A 23,322-nucleotide genomic window follows, 5' to 3' on the forward strand; every position below is an offset into this window, starting at 1 on the left:
GCCAGTTGTTTTCCCACAAATGTGATGAGACAACAAAAAACAGGAAAATAAATTTCACAAAATGGAGAGGGTCTGCAAAGTATAAGACACAGTAAACCATGCAGGTGTTGTCGTGGATGGATATGAATCATGACGTCCATGATGACAGTATGCAAAGTGCTCATAATTCTACACTATGGATGTATGGATATATCATAAAGGCAATATCTTACACTGCATATGAAGTTGTACAACATGACTGATATTTTGCATCAATTGAGGATTTATGAAAGTAAAGATGTTAAACTCACTCGCTGCAGGGTCGGTCAGATAGCTGTAGCGCTTACGCAAAGCTAAGGAGGCAAAGGTATGACGTCGGTCTGGTTTTTCAGTCTGCAACAACAAAAACAACAAAAGATGTTTTAACATAAAATATAGATTGGATTTAAAGGCCAAAAAGTTATCTTCCCCTTTTTCACACTACTGCCAGAATTTCTCCCATTTTGTGGTTTTGAAATAAAATCAAGATGATGCATTTAGATTTTCTGAAGTCCATGTTGTTGAGATAGTAGGCACTGCAGGTCACAGTGTTGTACGTCACCTTTGGCTGATGACTAAAATATCCATGCTTTCCTCTGATTGGATAGATTAAGTGTGACATTGGTGGTGCGATTTAAAGTGTATTTATCTCTCTAATTTTGAAGAAACACATGCAATATGTGATTATTAGATTTGGAGAACTCTGGTGAGATGTCCACAAGCTGACACTGAGAATGCACCTGATCTCTAAAATAAATGATTTAAAGAGGACTCACTCCGTTAGTCATGGATGAATGTTCTTTTGAGATCATGAGACGTAATGTAAATGAAGGAAAACACTCTTGAGCTATGGCTATAAAACATGAAACATTCATGTCCTCTTTTGCTGACTAGGTCATGTTGAGCTTTCCTCATGCAACGAATAACTCATTGGTCTTGTATAGGTGTGAACAAAGAATTGGCAGAAGATGGCTGAAACCACAACTAAGCTGGAGTACTATGCACTACGGCGCGGTTCATCCTCTATCTGCCATTCCGAAAGCACATATACTGTATGTCACGCTCTCTGAAAATAGTGTGGAGGGATGGTGTTCCCTACTAGCCTTACCTACTGAACACATATGGAACGGAAGATATGGAAAATAAGCCAGGGTGTGGTACACAAATTGCTCCACTTGGCTTGGGATGAGGACAATAATAATGAAACCTGTTGAATTGAACTGTCATTCATGCATTACACAAAGTCACCTGACTTCTAAGCAATGATATAGATCCATTAGGCTGCAGAAGCCTATATGTATCATCAGTCAAAGAACAATAATCACCACACATTCATATACACTATTGATGCTCGCGTTCACAATAACAAAGCAACGGAAAAACCTCAAAGCAGTCCATGCGATGAACAACCATGTGTTTACCTCATCATCAGGATCAGACTCCATCATGTCCTGTTTGTTCCCAAGATGCATTGCAGAGAAGGGGAAAGATGACACAATGACAGCGGGTGGTTTATAATGGGTGTGGTTGGAAATAAACATCAGGAAATGAAAATGTAGCAGCTGAGGGCAGCAAACCATATGGGCTTGGACAAAACCATAGAATGAAATAGTCCACAGCCCACCAAAGATCCAGAAAAGCAGCAAAAAGCACAGCAATGTAATTCAGAGTTTTTGAACACCACATAGAGAAATGCCTCCATAATGTAGGTCTATTACTCTCCCACAATTTGAGCCAGGCAAATGAGGAATATCCTGTGTATGACTGAATGTGTGTTTTGTGGGGGAATATAATTGGCATTGGCAATAAAAGACACAAGCAGCAGGCATTCTAACCAAACGGAGGTCAACCTCTCCACTCTGGTATCGCTGCTGTTACTGTACTCGGTCATTCAATTCATTTACATGAGGGTGACATGATATGGCCCAGAGAAGATATCATTCAAATATCCACCTACCTTCTTATGAGTTGGCAGTGTGATATTCAAATTGCATATGGCAGTCTGTGGAAGACCTTTAGTGGTTTTCGGCTCTTTCAAAAATGAGAGTCGACCACATGGTTCTTGGCCCATGTCTCTGACCTAAGGATCAACAACAACATGTCCAATAAAAACATTCATTGATTTCTATACAAGATATACAATAGAGTAGATCAGGGCTATTCAATTCTGGTCCTGGAGGAACAAAACACTTCTGTTTGTTGTTTCTACCTGGTAGGTAATTGCACTCATGTGTTGTCCCAGGTCTGAATCAGTCCCTGATTAGAAGGAGAGGATTAAAACCTTACGTGTTTCGGCCCTCCAGGACTGACATTGAACAGCCCTAGAGTAGTCTGACATTCTTTTTTTTTGGTGCTTAAAAAAGTAATACGTGCTAAAAATGGAAATGAGCATTAGAGCTTACAACATGTCAGTAGGTTTGAAGGACGATCAAACTCTGGCACACCTCTATAATAGAAAAGTGTGACCCTATTACATATAAGAAGAGGAGGAAAATGTGACGCTACCTTCACATTGAAAGGAAGCCGGTTCTCTTTGAAAGAGAAGAAGTTGAAGATCAGCTGCTGCCCACTCTTGGTAAGAGGAGATAAGTTGCCATAACAATCCACATGGATAGGCTTGCCCTCCAATACCTGTAAAATCATTATCAACAAGAGCATGTCAATTCAGAAAAACCATGTATCTGTGACCTGTGTCAACATATTTTGCGCATGTGTGCAGACGAGTGTGTTGGTGCAAGTGAGACCCACCTCAATGTCCTTGCTCCTGGCCACCTCTTCAAAGTTCTCCTGTTGTTCCAGAGTCTTGTCCACCTTGTCGTCCGTCATGCAGAAGCAGCGGAGGCGTGACTCCACAGGATCGTTCATCTTGGCAAACACCACAAACTTGGCCAGATACGGCACACAGATCAGCTCCCGGTATAGCTGAGAGGCCAGACCGACCGTCTCAGGAATCTGGTGGCAGTCTGCAAGCCAGAACCTGGAGGTAAGGAAGAAACAGAGGGCAAAGCTTAATTTGTTGATGCCAACCAGTGTCTTTTTGGCAAGAGCTTGGTTGATAGGGCCATAAAAATGATAATGCATAAAAAAGTTTCACAAAACTTTGTTGATAACTACTGACCTAAATCCAGACTTGCCAATGAGCGGATGGCTACACTTTCAATAGAGAGGCCGTATTATAGCTTACTCTTGGAGTAAGAAGAATTGGTGCTTACTACATCAAATAGCACGTAATGTTTAGATTGGTGATAGTATATTGCTCTGAGCTGAAATGTTCACCTCCATTCTATGCTCTAAAATATCTTCACCAGCTCGCACAAAAATAGTCACTACATAATTCAAATCTCCATGTTTATCAAATCAGAGGACATTCTGCAGCCTAGCAACCCTCTTAATGAAGGTCTAAGGTGTAAATCATATCAGTTTGGTCTGACATTGAAAAGTGCTGAGGCACATGACTAAAATAATCTACTGACTAAAGCCATGCAGTGCTCTCTGATAATATCCGGTTCTACACTGGCCACATGCTTCCCATCCTGTTAGAATTCACAGGACCTTATTTACAGTAACCCAGAATTCACTGTGGCCACTTGGTTAAGACTTGTTAGCGAGGTAAATCAATACCTGGGTGGCATGTTAACTGGTTGGGAGCATGTGAGAAAGCATGGCCTTACCTGGCCGACACGTTTGTGGTGAAGGAAACACAGTCTGTGACGAAGGACAGCGGAGTGGTTCCTGTTATGTCCTCCCACTGGGCAGGAGATGTTCCACCTGGATGGAAAACCACGGGAAAAGACAAATCCCCATCCCTGGTTAACCTTTCATCCACCTACTGCAAACCCTGTCCTCCCATCCTGTCTCCAAGTAGGAGTGAACCTTATTATCATTGAAGGTCTGAACCAATTTGAATAGAGGTATGTTCTCAGCCACAGAGGTTGTTCAGAACATGGACTTGCCTGTGATGCTGCAGAGGAGGCGCAGACAGGGGGTGGAGTCTCCCCTGGGTCCACTGGGGTGGCCCTCTGCCGATCGGGGCGGTACAGGGATCGTCATGGTAATGGGCTTGTGGAACTTCCTCCTCCTGGGCTCCACAGTAACGATAGGGCTGAAGGTGGCCCTGTTGCCGAGGAGATTCCTCACCATGTCATCTGGGACGGGCTGAGCCTGAAGAGAAGGGGGAAACGAGGGATGAAAGAAGTGAATCAATGTTCTCTCATTTGTTGAAATTAGCATAATACCTGTAGTACTGAGAAAAGACATTATCGTTTACAAGAATGTCATGTCAAGAAATTGCAATAGAATGAAAGTAGTCAATTCATCATGAATCAAAACCATGCTCTTAGCCAAAACGTTGCGAAATTAGGTCAAAGCTTAAAGCATAACACAAAACAGAGCCTAAAGGAGTTCCTAAACAGTACAGCTAACTGATTGACATGGTGTTCAGACCTGCAGGCCAACGCGTATCTTTTTGGTGAGCGCCCCCTGTGGGAAGGAGGCCTGGACCATGGGCACGGTTAGGCTGGTCAGAGTCCCGCCCTCTGGACCCATGTGGTTACTCTCCTGCTTGATCCTGGACACCACCGCAAAGTACTGGGGGAAGTCCCTGGTGATGATTCGACAGATACGCTTCTTCTCCAGCTCAGCATTGCTGTCCAGTTCTGTTGGAAAACACATTAACAAACATATATGGATGAAGGAATATATCCAATAAGTTATGTATGTGTGAATGACGAAGGAATGATTGGATGTGTCAGAGAGGGTCTTCAATTACATTAGCAATGTCGACCTGTGTGTAACGTACCTTCGTCCATCCCGTTGAGAATGTCTGTGATGTCACTTGGATGGCAGTCGTACTGGTGTTCCTTCCATGTGTCACCGTTGTCGCTCCTCAGCACGATCAGTTCCCTCTCCTTTCCCCTCATGGAGCCGAAATGAGGAATCTCCACGATCACAGGTCTAGAAGGGAGCAGAACACACAGAGCTAGTATAGAGCCCCCATAGAGCCAAAATGGTGGATCTTCACATTCAAAGAGCAAAAATGAAATAGAGTTCTGTGGCTTCGGGAAAGGAAAAACCTACCCCAGAAACTGGGCTCCTGCAGGGCCGACCTCCACCAGGCGGCTGACCAGGCCCTCTCCCTCCACCATGGGTGGGGGGTAGGCAAGTTTGTGCCTCTTGGCCAGGCGGCAGGTGATGCGGGTGGGAGCTGTGCACTTCCGGGGCGGGATGATGATACGCATGCCGTTGCTTCGACTTCCTCTCATGGAACCCCCACGGGCATCCACCATGAAGCTGACCAGGAATCTGCCGGCGCAGAAATACAAATATTAGACCAGGAAGTGGGAAGCGGGAAAAGAGAGAGAGGCTATAACCAATGACACGTGAGACGGACGAATCCCATGCTGTGACCACCTTACACCCAAACACTCCGAAAAGAGAGAGAGTAGAAAGAAAATACAAGAGAGAGAGAGACAGAGATAGGATATGGTGCTTCGAATTCTCAAACTTGGCAGGTCTCACCTCTGACACTTAACAATGTCTTAGAACAACCTTTAAGACACTGAATCTGTAAAGAACTAAGAGGTGATGTAATAGAGGGTAAAGGGGAACTTCCTGCCAAGATCAATCCCTCTGAAGCAGTGATTAGTGACTGGTATTAAACACCCTTACAAATGTTTCACCCCAAGTAGAAACTAAATTAATTCACAAATGAAAGAATGTGTTTAATACATGACGTGTTACATTCTAATAAATAAATGCAGTTTGGGCATCCCATGAATTGTGGAAACTGGCACCGGTATTAGTAAGCTATTAGTAGAGGAAACAAGGGAATGCTAAAGTGAAATGCCTCGTATAGTACGCCAGCTGTTTAGGTGCAATAAAGCCATAAAACCTTACCTAAGATAAAGGCACTATAATAAAGATACTGTACATGGCTGATCTGGTGGAGTTGTTACAGGAATAGTCTCTAACCTAACACCATACACAATGTTATGTACAGTGCAGTGGAGTATTTGATTGTCTACATAGTACTGTATGTTTGCCTAAGCTCGGCATCGTCTGTGTTCACTCGGCAGGCCCGCTCATACATTTTCGAGGGGCTTTATCCACATATGCAATGTCAGAGGCACCTTAGTGAGAAAATCCCAAACACATCACTAGTACTACAGCTACACAGCGCAGATGAGAGACCAGACCGCACAGATGACACGAGCACGGAGAGCAAAGAGGAAATAGTGGAAACGGTGACATCACGGTGACATCACCAGACACAATCATCACCTGGAGTCATACTGAGGGAGCGGGGAGGACAAGCTGCAAAATAAAAACCAAAACAGTGCAGGAGGCAAAAAAACTTGATTTAGTAATACAGCACAATCAATTTAGTTTTTCAGGGTCTGACGTATTTCGTCATGTAAGGCAAAGGAGAGGATGAAAAGGGTGGGACTGAAATCAAAGAGAACTGGAAAAATGGAGGGCATTGGAAGGGGCAGAAATGAATAAACGCTTATGGCATAACAGATAACAGAAAAAGGACAGTATAACAAAAAGGACCAGGCAGATTCCTGCACATACACTTCATCATATGTTACTTCACATGAAATTCTAAGCAAACACTGCAGGGTTCATTTGAAAGACCAAAGTTCACTTTTACAACAGCGATTGGCCTAGCTTGTATTCAAATTAAAGCAACTAGAAAGGAAGACGTCATCTTTTCACTCAACCCCAGTTCATGAGCCCTGACAAAACCCTAAACACGGTATCTTCCATTGGTACTGAGCCCAGGGCAGGACATTGGACTGTCAAGTACATTTCCAATAAGACTAAATCATGTAGTCTACAGTGCAAGTCCATTACTATTCATCCCTGTGGCTCAGCAAATGAAAATTTCACAACAGACTGCAGAAAGGAAAACCTCATAACAGTATTTCACTGCAGACAACTGCTAGCTGGGTCTTTCTTGGGCTGGTGAAATGGTGTATGAAGAGTAACATTCTCCTGTTTCTGGATTAGCTGTAGTCTGGCATGGCTAGAGCTAACTGTGGCTGGGTGTCAGACTGGCTGGCAGAGGCCTGGTTCTTACCCTGAGTGAATGGGGCTGGACACAGTGTTACTGTGATCTATTGTGTCTGGGGTCCAGCTGTAGCGCCTCAGACACTCTGCATCGTAGTCCCGGGTTACAGCCAGGTGCTGTGAAAAAGCACATGCAGGAGAAGGGTCACTGGGTGAGTTGTGAAGGAGACTTAATGGTTTACGACCTAACCTGACGGTGACACTCACTGATCTACAGACAGACAGAAGAAGTGATACCTTTTGTGACCGTCTACATTTCTAACACACAATAAGAGAATAAAACACCTTACCCTTACAGACAAGTGATCTAATAGGACTCATACATTCTCACAGAAACACGTTATTGTCATCTAAAACATTCAACATCACTTCAATGAAACATGCAAAATAGGATGATCCATTTAACCACAACAAGTGGCAAAAGTCCAAATGAAACAATAATTTGTTTGTATAAAAATGAATCTTGGGAATTTACAGTGACCAGAAGTCGCATGGGAAAATAAACAACTATTTACCTCACTGAGATGAGGACCAATGAATGGAATGAGAATTTCAGAGCTCAAAAAAAACAAACATGATTGAAACCAGAAAGATGGTCATAGAGCATGAGCAGAGCGAGGTAACCCTCTATTGATGTCATCATATACCTTATTGAGAGGGTCAATCAAGTAGGACAGGTCTTTACAGACACTCTGAAGCTTTAGAGGGCAGATGAGAAATCACAATTGGGACTTGAAGAGCCATGAGATTTTTCTACCCGTCCCTACCCACTGGGCACACGTTGTCTATTCCACGTTGGTTCAACGTAATTTAATTGAAATTACATGGAAACAACTTCAATTCAACCAATGTGTGCCCAGTGGGCAGTCATTGGCTAACAACTCAAACACGGAGAAGATGTTGCAGTAGATTTTACCACAAGATTGTCTTTAGCAAAGAGTGGCCTTTTTAAGGTTTCATAAAGACAACCTTATTTCTGATAAGTAGATCTGATTGTGCCACAAACATCACAACATGTGATCATCATAATGAAACAGATAAACGACAGAGCGTTCTATGATGCCTCAAGCTGTGGAAAAAGCACAGGACATGTCGCTTTAATCAGTTTTTACGACCAAGTTTGAGGAAACAAATGTTTTACTATTTGAGAAAACAAGATTTTACACGCATTCCAATACAAGGCTCCTCTTTGACCCAACATCTTTGCTTATATTGCAAGAGAGGTGGTGGAAGTTGTGCATATTTTCGCTTTCTATAGTCGCGAATCCTGGGAATTTGTTTGTCGAAGATGATGTCAGTGAAGTTGCAAATATTCTTTACGGTCCATCAGGTTAATGTTCCTGTTTTAGATCCTGCACAGTGATCTCACCAAAACAGGACAAATTAGGACACTGCAGTTTGGTTTTCCCAAGGCAGCTGGAAAACTTCAGTGGCCACAGGGAAGTTTGAAACAGCTCTTACAGAAAATGTCCTACATGGACTCAGCACTACAAGTGCCCAGCATAAACCAAATTAACAAAAAATACAAAAATAGGCACCGGAAATAAACTGTTACCACAATCCTGGGGGAGGCCAAATCCATCATTGACCCCATCTCAGAGTTCACATAAAAATGTTAATCGTTTCATGCAATACCTAGAAACAGAGCAAGGAGAAGAGAGGTGAAAGAGACAGACACAGAGAAACCAAGAGAGAGACCACAGAAAAAGAGATACAAGAAAGGGGTAAAGGAATGTTAGGAGTACGGTACCGTGTCCTTGGTCGGGGCGAGGATCTCCTCTATCATCATGCTGTCTCGCGCGTAGGAGCTGCGGTTGAGGGTGTTGGACCTATCCGAACTGAAGGAGCGGAGGCTGGGGTGTTTAAATGTTACCACGCAACACAGCGGGTGACAATGAACAGCAGGCCCAAACCAAAAGAAAAGCAAAACAAATCCATTACTACATGCAACCTCCAGGGAACTGAATCGGACTGTACAACGTACCGTATATAGTGCAGAGCAAGATTAGAGTCCCACAGCTGGGGATAGACGGATAGGTAGGAGTTATTCAGAGATGGAAATGAGAGTGAGGTCAGTCAGTTTTAACAGAGAGAGACAGCGAGAGAGAGGTAAAGGAGTTGTAGGTGTGTCTGTTTATCACGAACACAGACATAAGAGGTCAAATAGAGCCTGACTAGATGTTTCAGAGAGGACACTGGATGAACAATCACTTTTGATCTACTAACAAACAATAAGGTGGTATCTATACACTACATAAGAGTTTCGAACTAACTCAATTCAATAACTAAAACATCCAGATTCGTTATGGTTATTAAATAAAGATTTAGTTGTAACGGTCCCTAAAAATAATCTCAAACTACTTTGAAGTATCCTATTTTGTATTCAGTTAAAGTAATGTAGCTCATTCAATTAAATATTTGTTTTAGGATGGGCAAAGTTCTGTGTCTTTAAATTCTCAAATGACTTGGATCGGCAGGTAGGGCGGCAGGCAATTCACACATCCGTAATAAAACACACCTGCACATGTAAAACACACCTGCATGTGTGAAATATGACAAATATAAGCACCCACCAAATGTGTACTATTTATCTGTGTTAGTTTGGGTGCTACAGAGATGATGGTCCTCTGTCTTACTGCTCAGCTGTGCTGTGATGTGTTCCTGGTGTTGCAGACATACTGACTGAATGCAGCTGGTTGCTCCCTTTTGGCTTTTTCTCAAACTCTTCTTACTTGATTGTTTTAAAGGTCCAACGCAGCTGTTTTTTTTTATCCAACTTTCAAATCCTTTCTGGTTAACAATTAAGTTCCTTAATGTGATTGTTTTTAATTAAAATGGTCAAACAGTAACAAAAATAGCTTGTTAGCAAAGAGCAATTTCTCAATCAAGAATTTTGCTAGGAATGTCTGGGAGTGGTCTGAGTGGGAGAAATACAATTCTGAGAGTCGTCTGGGTGTAAAAAAAAATACATCTGAGCGAAAAACTAGCTGTTATTGACAGAGAGGTTTGGAACTTTCTTATTGGTTTATTAACTAATTTACCGCCTGGTGATGTCACCAGGCAGGCTAAAACTCCGTCCGACCAAACCAGGCAGAAATTTGGTCTTTCAAAAAGCTCAGTGGTCTTTCAAACAGCTCTTACACTAAAAGAGCATTATCATAATTTCCACAATTTCAGAGAATTATTTATTCAACCTCATAGTGTGGAAATATATATAACACACAGGAAAAAAATGTTTTTGATTGCACTGGGCCTTTAAACAATGTAGCCATGTTCTTTTAGAATAAATGTGTGTTTAACCTAGTCACGAGTGTGAGACTGCACTGTGTATGAGTGTGTGTCCATGCGTATGAACTGTGTGTGTGTGTGTGTGCGCGCGCGCGTGTGTGTGGAGAAAGGGAGAGCAAAAACGCAGAGCTCAGCGTGTTTGAGTGAGCATGCTATTCAGCACAGAGAGAAGCCCTTTATTCAGCACTGCAGCTGAAGTTTCTAAGCAACTCCACTCAGCCTGAATGGTCTGGCATCCTAAACCTGCTTTGCCTACTCTCTCTGTGTTGATGCCTGTGTTTGCTCTTCACAATTCTCCTCCCTCCCTCTTTAGTACCCCTTAATCTCTTTCCTCCTCTCCCCCAATCTTTCTCTTGCCAATTCAATTCCATTTTGTTTTATTTGTGCAGAGTTGCTTCACAGTTACATTTTCATGGGTGCACTTACCAGAAGTCTCCTCTCTTTTCCTTCACTCCCTCCCTCCTCCCTTACTCTGTCCTTCCGGCTTCATTCTGTACCATTTCATGCCTCTCAGTCGCTTTGATCAATCTGCCTCTGTCCCTCACCCCTTCCCTCGTTGCTATTCTAAACACTGCCATGCCTATTTCCCCCAATGCATTCTGCCTTCTCTCACCATCTCTACTCTATTTCACTCTTACTCTCTCTCCACATAGCCTACATTTTAAGCAGTGTTATTTGATCTGGAAAGAAAGTTAACATTTGCTTATCTGTGTCAGTTTAAAGAGTTGGTTGTGCGGATGATTGCTCTGTCATTCATCAGATAGATCCAAGGTAAAGTGTGTGTGTGTGTGTGTGCACGTGTCTGTCAGATAAGTCCATGCGGGATTTTTAGACAATAAGCCATTGAGGCCTTGAGGTTTCCATCTCTGCATACCAGAATGGGTCATTTTAAGGATTATAATATCTCCAATCCCTTTGTAAGCAATACTGCAGTACTGTTTGATTGGTACTGACTGAACATGGACTGAAACATATTGATCCCTGGAAGTTACATAAAGTGACACCTTCAAAGAAATGACAAAGGGGAGGGTGTCACCTTGAACCACACCATACAAAAAGATGGGTTAATCAACTCTAACCAAAGCACCTGCCATTATTAAGACATAACACAAAACAGTCACATTCATTTTCTAATGTACTCTATTCATAACTTGTATTAAATATTACTTGGTTTATTTGCAAATGATGAGGGGTTTATATTGACTGATGAGAAAATAAGGTGATGAAAAATATTAGTGAGGTCGAAAAAAGGTTTCCCAAATAAAGTCACCAAAAAACTCTGAGAAAGTATACCAGAAAGACTGACTATGGTTCATGGAGTCACAACGCACAGAGGATAGGTCGAGGAGGGAAATATGTTTGGTGAAATGTGCTTTCTGCTCTTACCTGATCCTAGGGCTAGAGTGAGAAACAGAGAGTGCAAGGGAAAAAAAAGGAAAAGGAAAGTAGAAGAGTGGTGAAGAGCAAAGCATTTTGAAAACGTCCAAGCAGAGAGGTGTTTTTATTTTCATGTGACATTGATGCTCTGCTTTTGCATGGGGTATGCTCCAAGCCTGGGCTTATAGTCTTTCTTTCTTTCTGTGTCTGTGTCGGAAAGTGTGTCTGCATTCGGAAAGTATTCAGACACCTTGACTTTCTGCACAATTTGTTACATAACAGCCTTATTCTAAAATGGATGAAATGTCCCCCCCCCCATCATCAATCAACACACAATACCCCATAATGACAAAGCAATGCACATTTATCAAATGTAAAAAACAAAACTGAAATATCACTTTCACAAGTATTCAGACCCTTTGCTCAGTACTTTGTTGAAGCACCTTTGGCAGATATTACAGCATCGCGTCTTCTTGGGTATGACGCTACAAGCTTGGCACACCTGTATTTGGAGAGTTTCTCCCATTCTTCTCTGCAGATCCTCTCAACCTCTGTCAGGTTGGGTGGGCAGTGTCGCTGCACAGCTACTTTCAACTTTCTCTCCAGAGGAGAGACCTGTTATCTTGGCTGTGTGCTTAGGGTTGTTGTGCTGTTAGAAGGTGAACCTTGGCCCCAGTCTGAGGTCCTGAGCACTATAATATATCCCATTTAGCAGACGCTTTTGTCCAAAGCGACTTACAAGTCGGCTGTGGCCACTACTTTTACATATTGGTGGCCCCAGCGGGAATCGAACCCACGACGCTTGGCGTTGCAAGCGCCATGCTCTACCGACTGAGCCACACATGGGACAGGATTTCATCAAGGATCTCTCTGTACTTTGCTCCATTCTTTCCCTCGATCCTGACTAGTCTCCCAGTCCCTGCCACTGAAAAACATCCCCACAGCATGATGCTGCCACTACCATGCTTCACCGTAGGGATGGTTCCAGGTTTCCTTCAGACGTGACACTTGGCATTCAGGCCAAAGGGTTCAATCTTGGTTTCATCAGACCAGAAAATCTTGTTTCTCATTGTCTGAGAGTCCTATAGGTGCCATTTTGCAAACTCCAAGCGGGCTTTCATGTGCCTTAACTGAGGAGTGGCTTCTGTCTGGCCACTCTACAATAAAGACCTGATTGGTGGAGTGTTGCAGAGATTGTTGTCCTTCTGGAAGGTTCTCCCATCTCCACAGAGGATCTCTGGAGCTCTGTCAGAGTGACCATCGGGTTCTTGGCCCTTCTCCCCCGATTGTGCAGTTTGGCCGGGCGGCCAGCTATAGGAAGATTCTTGGTGGTTCCAAACTTATTCCATTTAAGAATGATGGAGGCCACTGTGTTCTTGGGGACCTTCAATGCTCAAGACATTTTTTGTGTACCCTTCCCCATATATGTGCCTAGACACAATCCTGTCTCGGCGCTCTACGTAAAATTCCTTCGACCTCATGGCTTGGTTTTTCTCTGACATGCACTGTCAACTGTGGGACCTTATATAGAAAGGTGTGTGCCTTTCCAAATCGTGTCCAATGACTCCAATCAACTTTTAGAAACATCTCAAGGATGATCAATGGAAACAGGATGCACCTGACCTCAATTTTGAGTCTCATAGCAAAGGGGTTAAATACTTATGTAAATTTTTTTTTATTTAATCCATTTTAGAATAAGGCTGTAACGTAACAAAATGTAGAAAAAGGGAAGGGGTCTGAATACTTTACGAATGCATGTGAGTGTGTATAGACTCGTGTGTGGCCCAGTCCGAGAGCAAACCATGCAAGGCCGATGTCATGAACAGAAAGGTAAGGGGAAAAGAAAGCAGCTGCTCGGCACCATACGTTAACCAATCAATACAAAAGCAGAACATTTCCAGCACTGCAAAGAATCATGTCAGCAATATCTTTTCACCACACATATTCAACCAGTTAACTTTGCGATTCAAATAACAGCATAATGGCACAGGTGTATCATAGCACAGATTCCAGGAGAGTACATGGTAACATAGTTTATAGATGCAAAACGTTATCAGAGAAAGTCCTTGATTTAGACATCATCACTAACTTTTACTGACTAAGCAGCCGTCAATACATTTGTCACATGAAGTTCCGAAAGCTTCTCTAGAGATGATAAAAGTGACACAGCCTTATTCAAACACCCGGACTTGATTCATCAAACCAGGAACAGCTGAAATGAGTTCACACTTCATATTGAAATCATGTGTTAAACATCTCACACCATCCATTATAGCCTAAAAGCAGATCTAACTCCTCTTTCTTGATTTGTAAAACAGTGGTTCTGTTTTAAGGCCGTTTTTCCCCATAGTGTGCTGCTGCCTGACATCGTCGTTGTTTTTAGTCAGTCGACCATCTGCCAGCTGTCAGGGGCTCCACAATAGATGGCCAATGATGTGCTGTGGGTTATACAATACTGATCTACTGTGATTATGTATTTTCACCCAAGCTTGCCAGTTTTCTACTGGGTACTCAACTCTTCGCCTACAGCTGGTCATCCTCTCTTTGAATACTGTAGTGGGCAAAAACGTATACATATCTGACCAAAAGCCATGTGTATATGTGTAGGTATGAGTGACGTTGATCAATAGTCATTCTATGGCCCGTAAAATACTCAAACATGCTGAACCAAGTGGTAATAACATCTCTATTACATCTTCATAACATATGTTTCTATGAAGGACTCTTAACTCACCACAACTTCTTACAATTTCACTGCTCCCATACAGTATCATCAACATATCAGCACATCTTAAACCTGTGTATATGGGCTAAACAAACGCACTGGCAATGCCAAACATGACATCGCGGTCAAGAGCATATAATGCCATAAGAGTGTCACATACCTCGCTGAGCGGACTCCAATGCTGAACCCCATGTAGCCCTCCTGCGGGAGAGAGTCGTCCCCCAGCTCCTTGAGGTCCTGGGGCCGCAGATATTTGTCAGTGTCGCCGGTCATTGCATCCTCACCTGGTGGAAAAGTCCCCAATCATTACTGCAAAGGCAATCCGAGCAAGAAGTGTGTTGCAGTACTCCTAGAAAAATCTTACCACCACTTCATTATAACAGGCCTTGGATAATTCATCAGTGTCACGCTGATGACTAGTGGGCCAGAGTACTAGGCCCTATGCTCAGTTGGTAGGCTACTCATTGGGCTATAGTGAAGCTAAATAGCAGCATCAACACTCATAGGTCTAGGCTACTTGAAATGAATGACATGGTAAGAAATCCGTTTCAATCTATTCATAGGCTAACGAAGTCCACTAGCTTGGAGATAGACAAAAGGTACTTGCAGCATAGATCTTCTGTCCAGTAAAACCAAACGCAGTTTGTATTGACACTCAGGCCAAAAAGCGCTGGGTGTAATTAGACGCTAGCAGAACTCAAGCAAGCAAGAGCACCTAGATTATCAAGGTGAAAAAAAACAGCAATCCTTGCCGCGACAATGTATCCCCTTTCCCCCTTCTGACCGACCCCAGCCTGCAACACATCATTCCACCGCAGCCCCTCCCCCGGCAGCCCCAGTACCTCAGATAATGCCGCACTTTTGCTCGGATGGGCTACAATGTCGTTACAGCGCTTTGCTACATTGCAACACTGGTTCCTTCAAACACGCTCGCTTTCACACACTGACTGTATAACGTCAAAGGTGAGTAATGTTTTTCAAAGCCAATGCAGTACTGAAGGCTATACTGTATGTCATAGCAAGCAAGCGATTCTCTTCTCCCTCTCCCAGCTCTCTCTCACTCACACACGGCTCTCTCCCGCCTCAGCTACGCTGTAGCCTACAATAACTCGATTGCGTACGAAATGGCTTTATGCATCAGTTCCCTGTATCACCTCCATTCGACAGCACTTCTCCATGAAATATGGCCTTTATGACTTACATAGAAAAACAGCCATGTCCGTCACCACTCTTATTATATTCCAGTGTTTGTCTTTATTTTCCAATTATCTGCAGAACAGTTAACTCCCACCAATAAATCCAGAGAGAGACGAGAGGCGTAAAAAAAAATCAAATCCATTCATGTGGTTGCGGCTGAAAGAACTCGAAATCGAACTGTCCCGATTGTCTGTCCTTCCAGCCAGGGACTGTCCGAAAGCCTACTGTAACAGCTGCAACTGCACCTCTGCCGCTGCCGTTCCGTCTCTTGCTGCAAACAAAGTTTAAACTATGCGGAGTTTTCCGGGTAGAGCACATCCCTGAGCGAAAAAGTAAAAGTAGAAGCCATTTAAATTCGCGATAAGAGGTTTCTTTGCTTGTCGGCTCAGCTAAAACTCATATCATTGGATTTGGAGAGAAAGTCCACCAGTCCGGATAGCATCTCCGTCAATTCAGGCTGAATTGCACCGAAAACACAGTGGCAGAGGGATAGAGAGGTCGCGTTTGAATAATGTTTGTGGTTTGTATGTTGCGCAGTAATCTCAGTGTATTCCAGAATGTAAACAAATACTTATTTTAGGACACAGGATAAACAGTTTGGGGAGAATGAACAGAGAAAGAGTCTTTGAAGAACAACCCACTAGGTTTTTTCCTGAGGAGGGGGGTGGAAATATGGCTGCAATCCAAATGGGTGGACCAAAACTGCCCCCCAAAATGGATAATTGGTTCATCTTTTTGTCTCTCAAAGAAAGTAGCCTACATATACAGTGGAGCAAAAAAGTATTTAGTCAGCCACCAATTGTGCAAGTTCTCCCACTTAAAAAGATGAGAGAGGCCAGTCATTTTCATCATAGGTGCACTTCAACTATGACATACAAAATGAGAAAAAAAATCCAGAAAATCACATTGTAGGATTTTTTATTAATTAATTTGCAAATTATGGTGGAAAATAAGTATTTGGTCACCTACAAACAAGCAAGATTTCTGGCTCTCACAGACCTGTAACTTCTTCTTTAAGAGGCTCCTCTGTCCTCCACTCGTTACCTGTATTAATGGCACCTGTTTGAACTTGTTATCAGTATAAAAGACACCTATCCACAACCTCAAACAGTCACACTCCAAACTCCACTATGGCCAAGACCAAAGAGCTGTCAAAAGACACCAGAAACAAAGTTGTAGACCTGCACCAGGCTGGGAAGACTGAATCCGCAATAGGTAAGCAGCTTGGTTTGAAGAAATCAACTGTGGGAGCAATTATTAGGAAATGGAAGACATACAAGACCACTGATAATCTCCCACGATCTGGGGCTCCACGCAAGATCTCACCCCGTGGGGTCAAAATGATCACAAGAACGGTGAGCAAAAATCCCAGAACCACACGGGGGGACCTAGTGAATGACCTGCAGAGAGCTGGGACCAAAGTAACAAAGCCTACCATCAGTAACACACTACGCCACCAGGGACTCAAATCCTACAGTGCCAGACGTGTCCAGGCCCGTCTGAAGTTTGCTAGAGAGCATTTGGATGATCCAGAAGAAGATTGGGAGAATGTCATATGGTCAGATTAAACCAAAATATAACTTTTTGGTCAAAACTCAACTCGTCGTGTTTGGAGGACAAAGAATGCTGAGTTGCATCCAAAGAACACCATACCTACTGTGAAGCATGGGGGTGAAAACATCATGCTTTGGGGCTGTTTTTCTGCAAATGGATCAGGACGACTGATCCGTGTAAAGGAAAGAATGAATGGGGCCATGTATCGTGAGATTTTGAGTGAAAACCTCCTTCCATCAGCAAGGGCATTGAAGTTGAAACGTGGCTGGGTCTTTCAGCATGACAATGATCCCAAACACACCGCCCGGGCAACAAAGGAGTGGCCACGTAAGAAGTATTTCAAGGTCCTGGAGTGGCCTAGCCAGTCTCCAGATCTCACCCCCATAGAAAATCTTTGGAGGGAGTTGAAAGTCTCTGTTGCCCAGCAACAGCCCCAAAACATCACTGCTCTAGAGGAGATCTACATGGAGGAATGGGCCAAATTAATTAATTAAAAATCCTACAATGTGATTTTCTGGATTTTGTTTCTTCTCATTTTGTCTGTCATAGTTGAAGTGTACCTATGATGAAAATTACAGGCCTCTCTAATCTTTTTAAGTGAGAGAACGTGCACAATTGGTGGCTGACTAAATACTTTTTTGCCCCACTGTACCTCCCTAAACCATTGCTCCTCTAAAATCATGACTAGTGATCTCTTTTAGACAGGGTGATCTAAGGAATGCATAGTGGGATCAGGATGCCACTGCACTCTGACTACAGCAGGACAGGAATGACCTGTCATGGCCAATTGGATTGCCCTCCATAAACAAGATGGCATGCACTGTGACAGATTACTGGTGTAATGCATGGTCAAATGTAACACCATTATTCAGAAAGACTGTCAATGACACATTCCCAGAGGATAGGTTTTCAGCATAGAGCTTACATTACATGTTTTATCATTTAGCAGATGCTCTTATCCAGAGCCATTTACAGTAGTGAGTGCATACAATTTTGTGCTCTTATGTACTGGTCCCCCATGGGAATCAAACCCACAACCCTGGCATTGCAAGCGCCATGTGTTACAAATGTTGCCACATGGGACCATATCTGCCTCTGTCAATCTTACACCTAAGGCCATATAGCAATGTAGTAAACTGTGAGGATAACCTCAACAGCTGACATGAGGTAAACTATTTGTTACCAATTTGATTATAGCATGACAGTATTGTATGAGAGGCCATTACAATGTGGAAAGCATTGAACATGGAGAGCAGTAAACATTGCAGTGTGTGTTTATCAGCCCGGACGTAGACACCGTAAGCACTACCTCTGATCAGTCAGCAGGTGAGTGTGTGGAACTTGTTGAGTCCAGCAGTATCATCTGACACAGAAACTCCACACCCCTCTCTACAGTTACCTAAGCAACACTCCATGGACAAATGTAGCCATTTTACAGTAGTGTCTGTTAATTGCTTCCAAAACACTGGGTGACAACTGAAATGCACTGCAAAAAAAATGAAATCTAAGCATGATTAAATATCTTATATTGTCTTATTGTCCCACTAGTGAAAAAGGTTAACTAAAAAATAAAAAAAGGTATTAAGGTAATATATCTTGAAAAATATCTTGAAATAAGATACATTTCTTGTATTAAGCCTTTTTTTAAAGATAAAAAAATATATTAACAGCCAATGACATTGGATAATTTAGCTTGGTAAGAAAAAAACAAATTATCACTCAATATAAGCTATTTTTTTATTTGTTTTTATTTTACTAGGCAAGTCAGTTAAGAACAAATTCTTATTTTCAATGACGGCCTAGGAACTGTGGGTTAACTGCCTGTTCAGGGGCAGAACGACAGATTTGTACCTTGTCAGCTCAGGGGTTTGAACTTGCAACCTTCCGGTTACAAGTCCAACGCTCTAACCACTAGGCTACCCTGCCGCCCTTGCTTAGATTTCACTCTTTTGCAGTGCATTTCAGTTGTCACCCAGTGTTTTTGAAGCAATGAATAACAATGTTTTTCCTAACAACTATTGATACATTGGTATTCAAACAGTCAGCATAAGAGTGCAATTTGAGACCAGTAACCTGTAGCAACACTTGTCCCACACACTTTACTAGTTACAAGTAGTGTAACTGTATAGTTACAAGTAATGTATAGTAATTTATTACTGTATTTTTACCCAAGATATTGAAATACCATGTAACTATCATGCATGGTATTGTGGCAACAAAGTTAAAAGCACCATGAAACTCAGCTTTACTACAATAGGAAGCCCATCTTCTGAAAACACCAGAAACCCTACCTCGTCAAAAGTCTCTTCAATAACCCCCCCCCCCCCCAAAAAAAGGCTTGTGAACTGACACTCTCACTTTTTTCCCCTTTTCTAGGGGAATTGCTGATAGCTGACATTGCTGATAGCTACTTTATTGAAGGAAAATGTACTTACTATGACTGTGATATGTGGTTGTCCCGCCAAGCTGTCTTAAGATGCACTGACTGTAAGGTGCTCTGGATAAGAGTGTCTGCTAAATGACTAATATGTAAAAAATAAAATGTAAAAGGAAGGCCTGTCCCTCAAAGCACAAATTGCTCTAGGGCTCCAATACTTAGCTACATGCAGTGTAACCAGAATGACTGTGGATAAGTCACACTAAACCAACAGTATCTTATCACAAGCAAAATAAAAGTCCAAAAGCTCAAACACAAATGTAATTTGTGTCCGAGGCTTACTTTCTCTGCTGATTTACATTTGCTGACATCAACTACTGATATGTGGATCAAACAAGATACTCAGAGAAAGCTGCATTTCAGTGTAGGAAGCAGAGAGAAAGAGGTGGGTTCTGGCTAGTGTGTTCCAGATTGCCAGGCAAACCCCTAGCAGCAGCGGACAGTCAGTGAAGCAGCGTATCAGCAATGATGGCGAGATGGTTAGCTTTCCAACAGGTGAGGTGCAGGTGAAGGAATGGGGTTACGTGAAAAGAGTGAAACAAAAACAAAAGTACTGCGTAGAAAAGTGGGGCAAATACCTTCGTCAACATCTGAAATACAGTCGTCATTGAGAATTTCCGGCGCATTAGCCTTAGCTGTGTGATTTGAATACATACAGTTAATGGAATATTAATAAGGCATCAAATGGCACACTTTCACTAATATGAGATGCAGCCACGCATTACTATATGATTCACATGCCTTGAATACACAAAACACAGGTTAAACCCCGACCGGTCAACTCACTGTCAGCTTATGGGGTAATGCACGGCTTAGGTTGTCAGCGAAGTTTTGATTCAGTCATATCAACCACTTATACTCATACCTTCATCGTCAGACATGTCCAGAAACTCGTTCATGGTCTCAGGGATGTTCATTTTGTGTTTTTCTGTCGCAGTCTGTTGATAAAAGAGTCCGACATGAATAATGCAGATGAATGCTACTGTGCCCAGTGGCCCCTTATTGGCCCTGGGGGTCACTATTATTAAATCCCTCCTGACACGTCGACAGATCTATTTGAGGAGCAACAGGATATTCAACCTGGGCTTTTCACACAGTTAAGCATGTGAGAGAGCATTCCTGGAATCACATGCAGTTACTCTTGTATACCGTTTCAGGGCCAAGTACTAATTTGAGATACGCATACAGTAACTCATCCAGTGATGTCAAGGTTTGAGTTGTACACAATGTGCACACTTCATGTTAGGATTCAGCCCCATGTCATCAGAGGAATAAACAACTGTTTATTCATTTATTATGTACTTTCAGATCCCCACACACAGGTACACACATGAGGTTAGTGAACTGCAAGCACATGATCAGATGACAGTAACACATACTGTACATGGAGACAGACCACTAGTCTGGATTGACATGTTTTTTCATCCACTAGGAATGCTTTGCGTCACCATAACACACACGCAGAGATCAGCATGCTATGCACTGCAAACTGCCTCAAGAGTGGTACCCGGCCTACTGTTTGGGTGTGTGACCATGTGATCAACACCTTCAACCTGTACAGCAATGGAACACAAATCAAGTCTTCCACCGCTGCGGTGTCAGTTGAGATAAAGGCCTGTGTTCATGCCAGGTGAGTGGACTCTCCATTTCATGAGTTACAGTCAAATTGAGCGCCAGAAGCAATATTCCCTGGACAAAGACAAGCTGTAACATTGGGCTAGGCCCCACTGGTCCACATTCAATTACTTAGACGAGCAGGCAAACAGACAGACAGACAAACAAACCTACAGAAACCTAAATATACAGACCAATGAGACAGACAGACAGACAGACAGACATGGCATGGTGTCTTACCACAGAGGTCAGATTCTCATCAGTCACTGGCCTGAGAGTGTCGACCACTGAGATGTAACCAAGACGACAGGCAATGGACAAGGCTGTGCTCCCGTTCTGCGAAGAGGGGGGAAAGAAATGATGTAGGTTATAATATGTGTTTGTTTTTACTTTGTTAGTGTGGAAACATTAGTGCTGTGTGTGGGGGTGCATTTAGTGCTGTGTGTGGGTGAGTATTTCTGTGCTTTGTGAATGTACAATGATACTGTATATGTATGTGTGTGTGTTTCTGTGTAGAAGTCTGTTTTTAGTGTGTGTGTGTGTGTGTCTGTGTCTGTGTGTCCATTACTATGTATGTACTGTATACTATTGTGTGTCCTGCTGCTCTGTGTAGCCCTGCTGATCCAGGCCTCTGGAAGAGAGCTGCTGAGACAGCAGGTTTTCCCATCATGCCTCACTCACCATGGTCAGCTGATTGGCAGAGGCTCCGTGCTGCAGCAGCAGGTTGATGATGTGGGTGTGGCCCTGCTGCGCCGCCTGGTGGAGGGGCGTGTAGCCGTTCTGCAGACAGCGACAGAGAGAACGAGAGGGATGATAGTGAGAGGAAGAACGAGATGGAGAGAAATTGAGGGGAGTGGGGAAAGGGGATGCAAAGTGAAAACATGAGGGAGAAGACATAAACAGGAGGATAGCAAGAGAGTGACGGAGGGAGAGAGGGAGTGAGGAACGGGGAAGGAGGGAGTGGTATCAACACAAAGAGAGTGTTAGGGACAGCCAGCAAAAAACACACAAACTGACAAAGGTAAATAAGCTCAGCTCACATGAACACCACATGGGACAGACTTTCAGTTGTTTACCTTTGTTTTGTCATCAACTCTGGCCTGGTTCTGTATGAGGAAGTCCGCCATCTTGACGTTGCCATAGTGACAAGCCACATGCAGCGGAGTGTATCCCATCTGTTTTACCCAAGGACAAGGAACCGAGAGAGAGAGAGAGAGAGAGAGAAGAAAGGAAGATGTAAGCTTTTTACTTCTCGTCCTGTGACATCACAGCCCTTGTGTGACCAGGAAGTAACTAACATTACATTTACACAAGTGTAACACAAAAATCCTATTATACAACAAGAACTTCATAACACTTCTCTAATAGAGACACCTGATAGAAAATATGAATGAATGAACAGCCTTGGCTGTAAACCAGTGTGCTGCCAGCACAACACAGTGTGTGACCTTGTGCTACTGCAGATCTCTCTCTGTCTGTGTCCCTGTCTAGTGAACGTGAGCAGCCGATGGGCAGCCTGCTGCATCAAGCTGGGGAGGTTACTGGTAGTGACGCACATACAGACACAAACACCTGCCACTCAGGTGTCTTCTAATCCTTTATTCATTCCACACCTGAGAACACAGTGCTGCAGCCAAGTGTGTGTGGGGGCAGGTGTTTATCTTTCCTTCAACATTTTATCGACCAGTGTATAGAATGGTGGAGACAATACATGCACACACGCAACATCAATACATTATGTCTGTAACTTCATTGTGTTGTGGGTCTTTATCACTATTCTAAACACATTAATTAACCATCTACAACCCCTGGTCTATCATTGACAAGGAGAGTTGAAATCAAGGGCATCTCTCTGTCCCACAGGCTTTCACTCTGATAGTCTGTACAGTCTGTTCCCTGTGGTTGCCGTGGAAACAGCGTGACCTTCACCTTTGTCGAGGGGTCGACGTCCGCCCCCTGGTTGAGCAGGACTTCCGCCACGTTGACTTTGTCCTCCTGCGCCGCTAAGTGGAGAGGTGTGAGACCACTCTGAAAGAGATAG

The 23,322-nt window shown here is 43.1% G+C and overlaps 1 protein-coding gene across 6 annotated transcripts in view; it reads right to left on the reverse strand.

The window, feature by feature from the left end:
* Nucleotides 1-23,322, reverse strand: part of LOC135511092 (ankyrin-3-like) — a 125,028-nt gene that overhangs the window by 21,384 nt on the left and 80,322 nt on the right. For 2 of the 6 annotated variants that reach the window (XM_064932625.1, XM_064932623.1), the window contains 18 exons: nucleotides 23,211-23,309; nucleotides 22,358-22,456; nucleotides 21,963-22,061; nucleotides 21,522-21,617; nucleotides 20,533-20,605; nucleotides 20,246-20,302; nucleotides 14,640-14,763; nucleotides 8,840-8,942; nucleotides 7,100-7,206; nucleotides 5,095-5,319; nucleotides 4,817-4,971; nucleotides 4,462-4,673; nucleotides 3,972-4,179; nucleotides 3,690-3,786; nucleotides 2,767-2,995; nucleotides 2,524-2,649; nucleotides 1,976-2,098; nucleotides 291-372 (listed from right to left, as the gene is read on the reverse strand). In XM_064932625.1, the coding sequence (XP_064788697.1) occupies nucleotides 291-372; nucleotides 1,976-2,098; nucleotides 2,524-2,649; nucleotides 2,767-2,995; nucleotides 3,690-3,786; nucleotides 3,972-4,179; nucleotides 4,462-4,673; nucleotides 4,817-4,971; nucleotides 5,095-5,319; nucleotides 7,100-7,206; nucleotides 8,840-8,942; nucleotides 14,640-14,763; nucleotides 20,246-20,302; nucleotides 20,533-20,605; nucleotides 21,522-21,617; nucleotides 21,963-22,061; nucleotides 22,358-22,456; nucleotides 23,211-23,309 (2,314 nt within the window). Of the gene's footprint in view, nucleotides 1-290; nucleotides 373-1,439; nucleotides 1,470-1,975; nucleotides 2,099-2,523; nucleotides 2,650-2,766; nucleotides 2,996-3,689; nucleotides 3,787-3,971; nucleotides 4,180-4,461; nucleotides 4,674-4,816; nucleotides 4,972-5,094; nucleotides 5,320-6,297; nucleotides 6,331-7,099; nucleotides 7,207-8,839; nucleotides 8,943-14,639; nucleotides 14,764-20,245; nucleotides 20,303-20,532; nucleotides 20,606-21,521; nucleotides 21,618-21,962; nucleotides 22,062-22,357; nucleotides 22,457-23,210; nucleotides 23,310-23,322 lie in introns of all 6 variants that reach the window. The other 4 variants (XM_064932620.1, XM_064932622.1, XM_064932621.1 and 1 more) reach the window with 4 other exon arrangements.

This window comes from Oncorhynchus masou, chromosome 23 (assembly GCF_036934945.1).
Source record: "Oncorhynchus masou masou isolate Uvic2021 chromosome 23, UVic_Omas_1.1, whole genome shotgun sequence".
NCBI classification, from domain to species: Eukaryota; Metazoa; Chordata; class Actinopteri; order Salmoniformes; family Salmonidae; genus Oncorhynchus; species Oncorhynchus masou.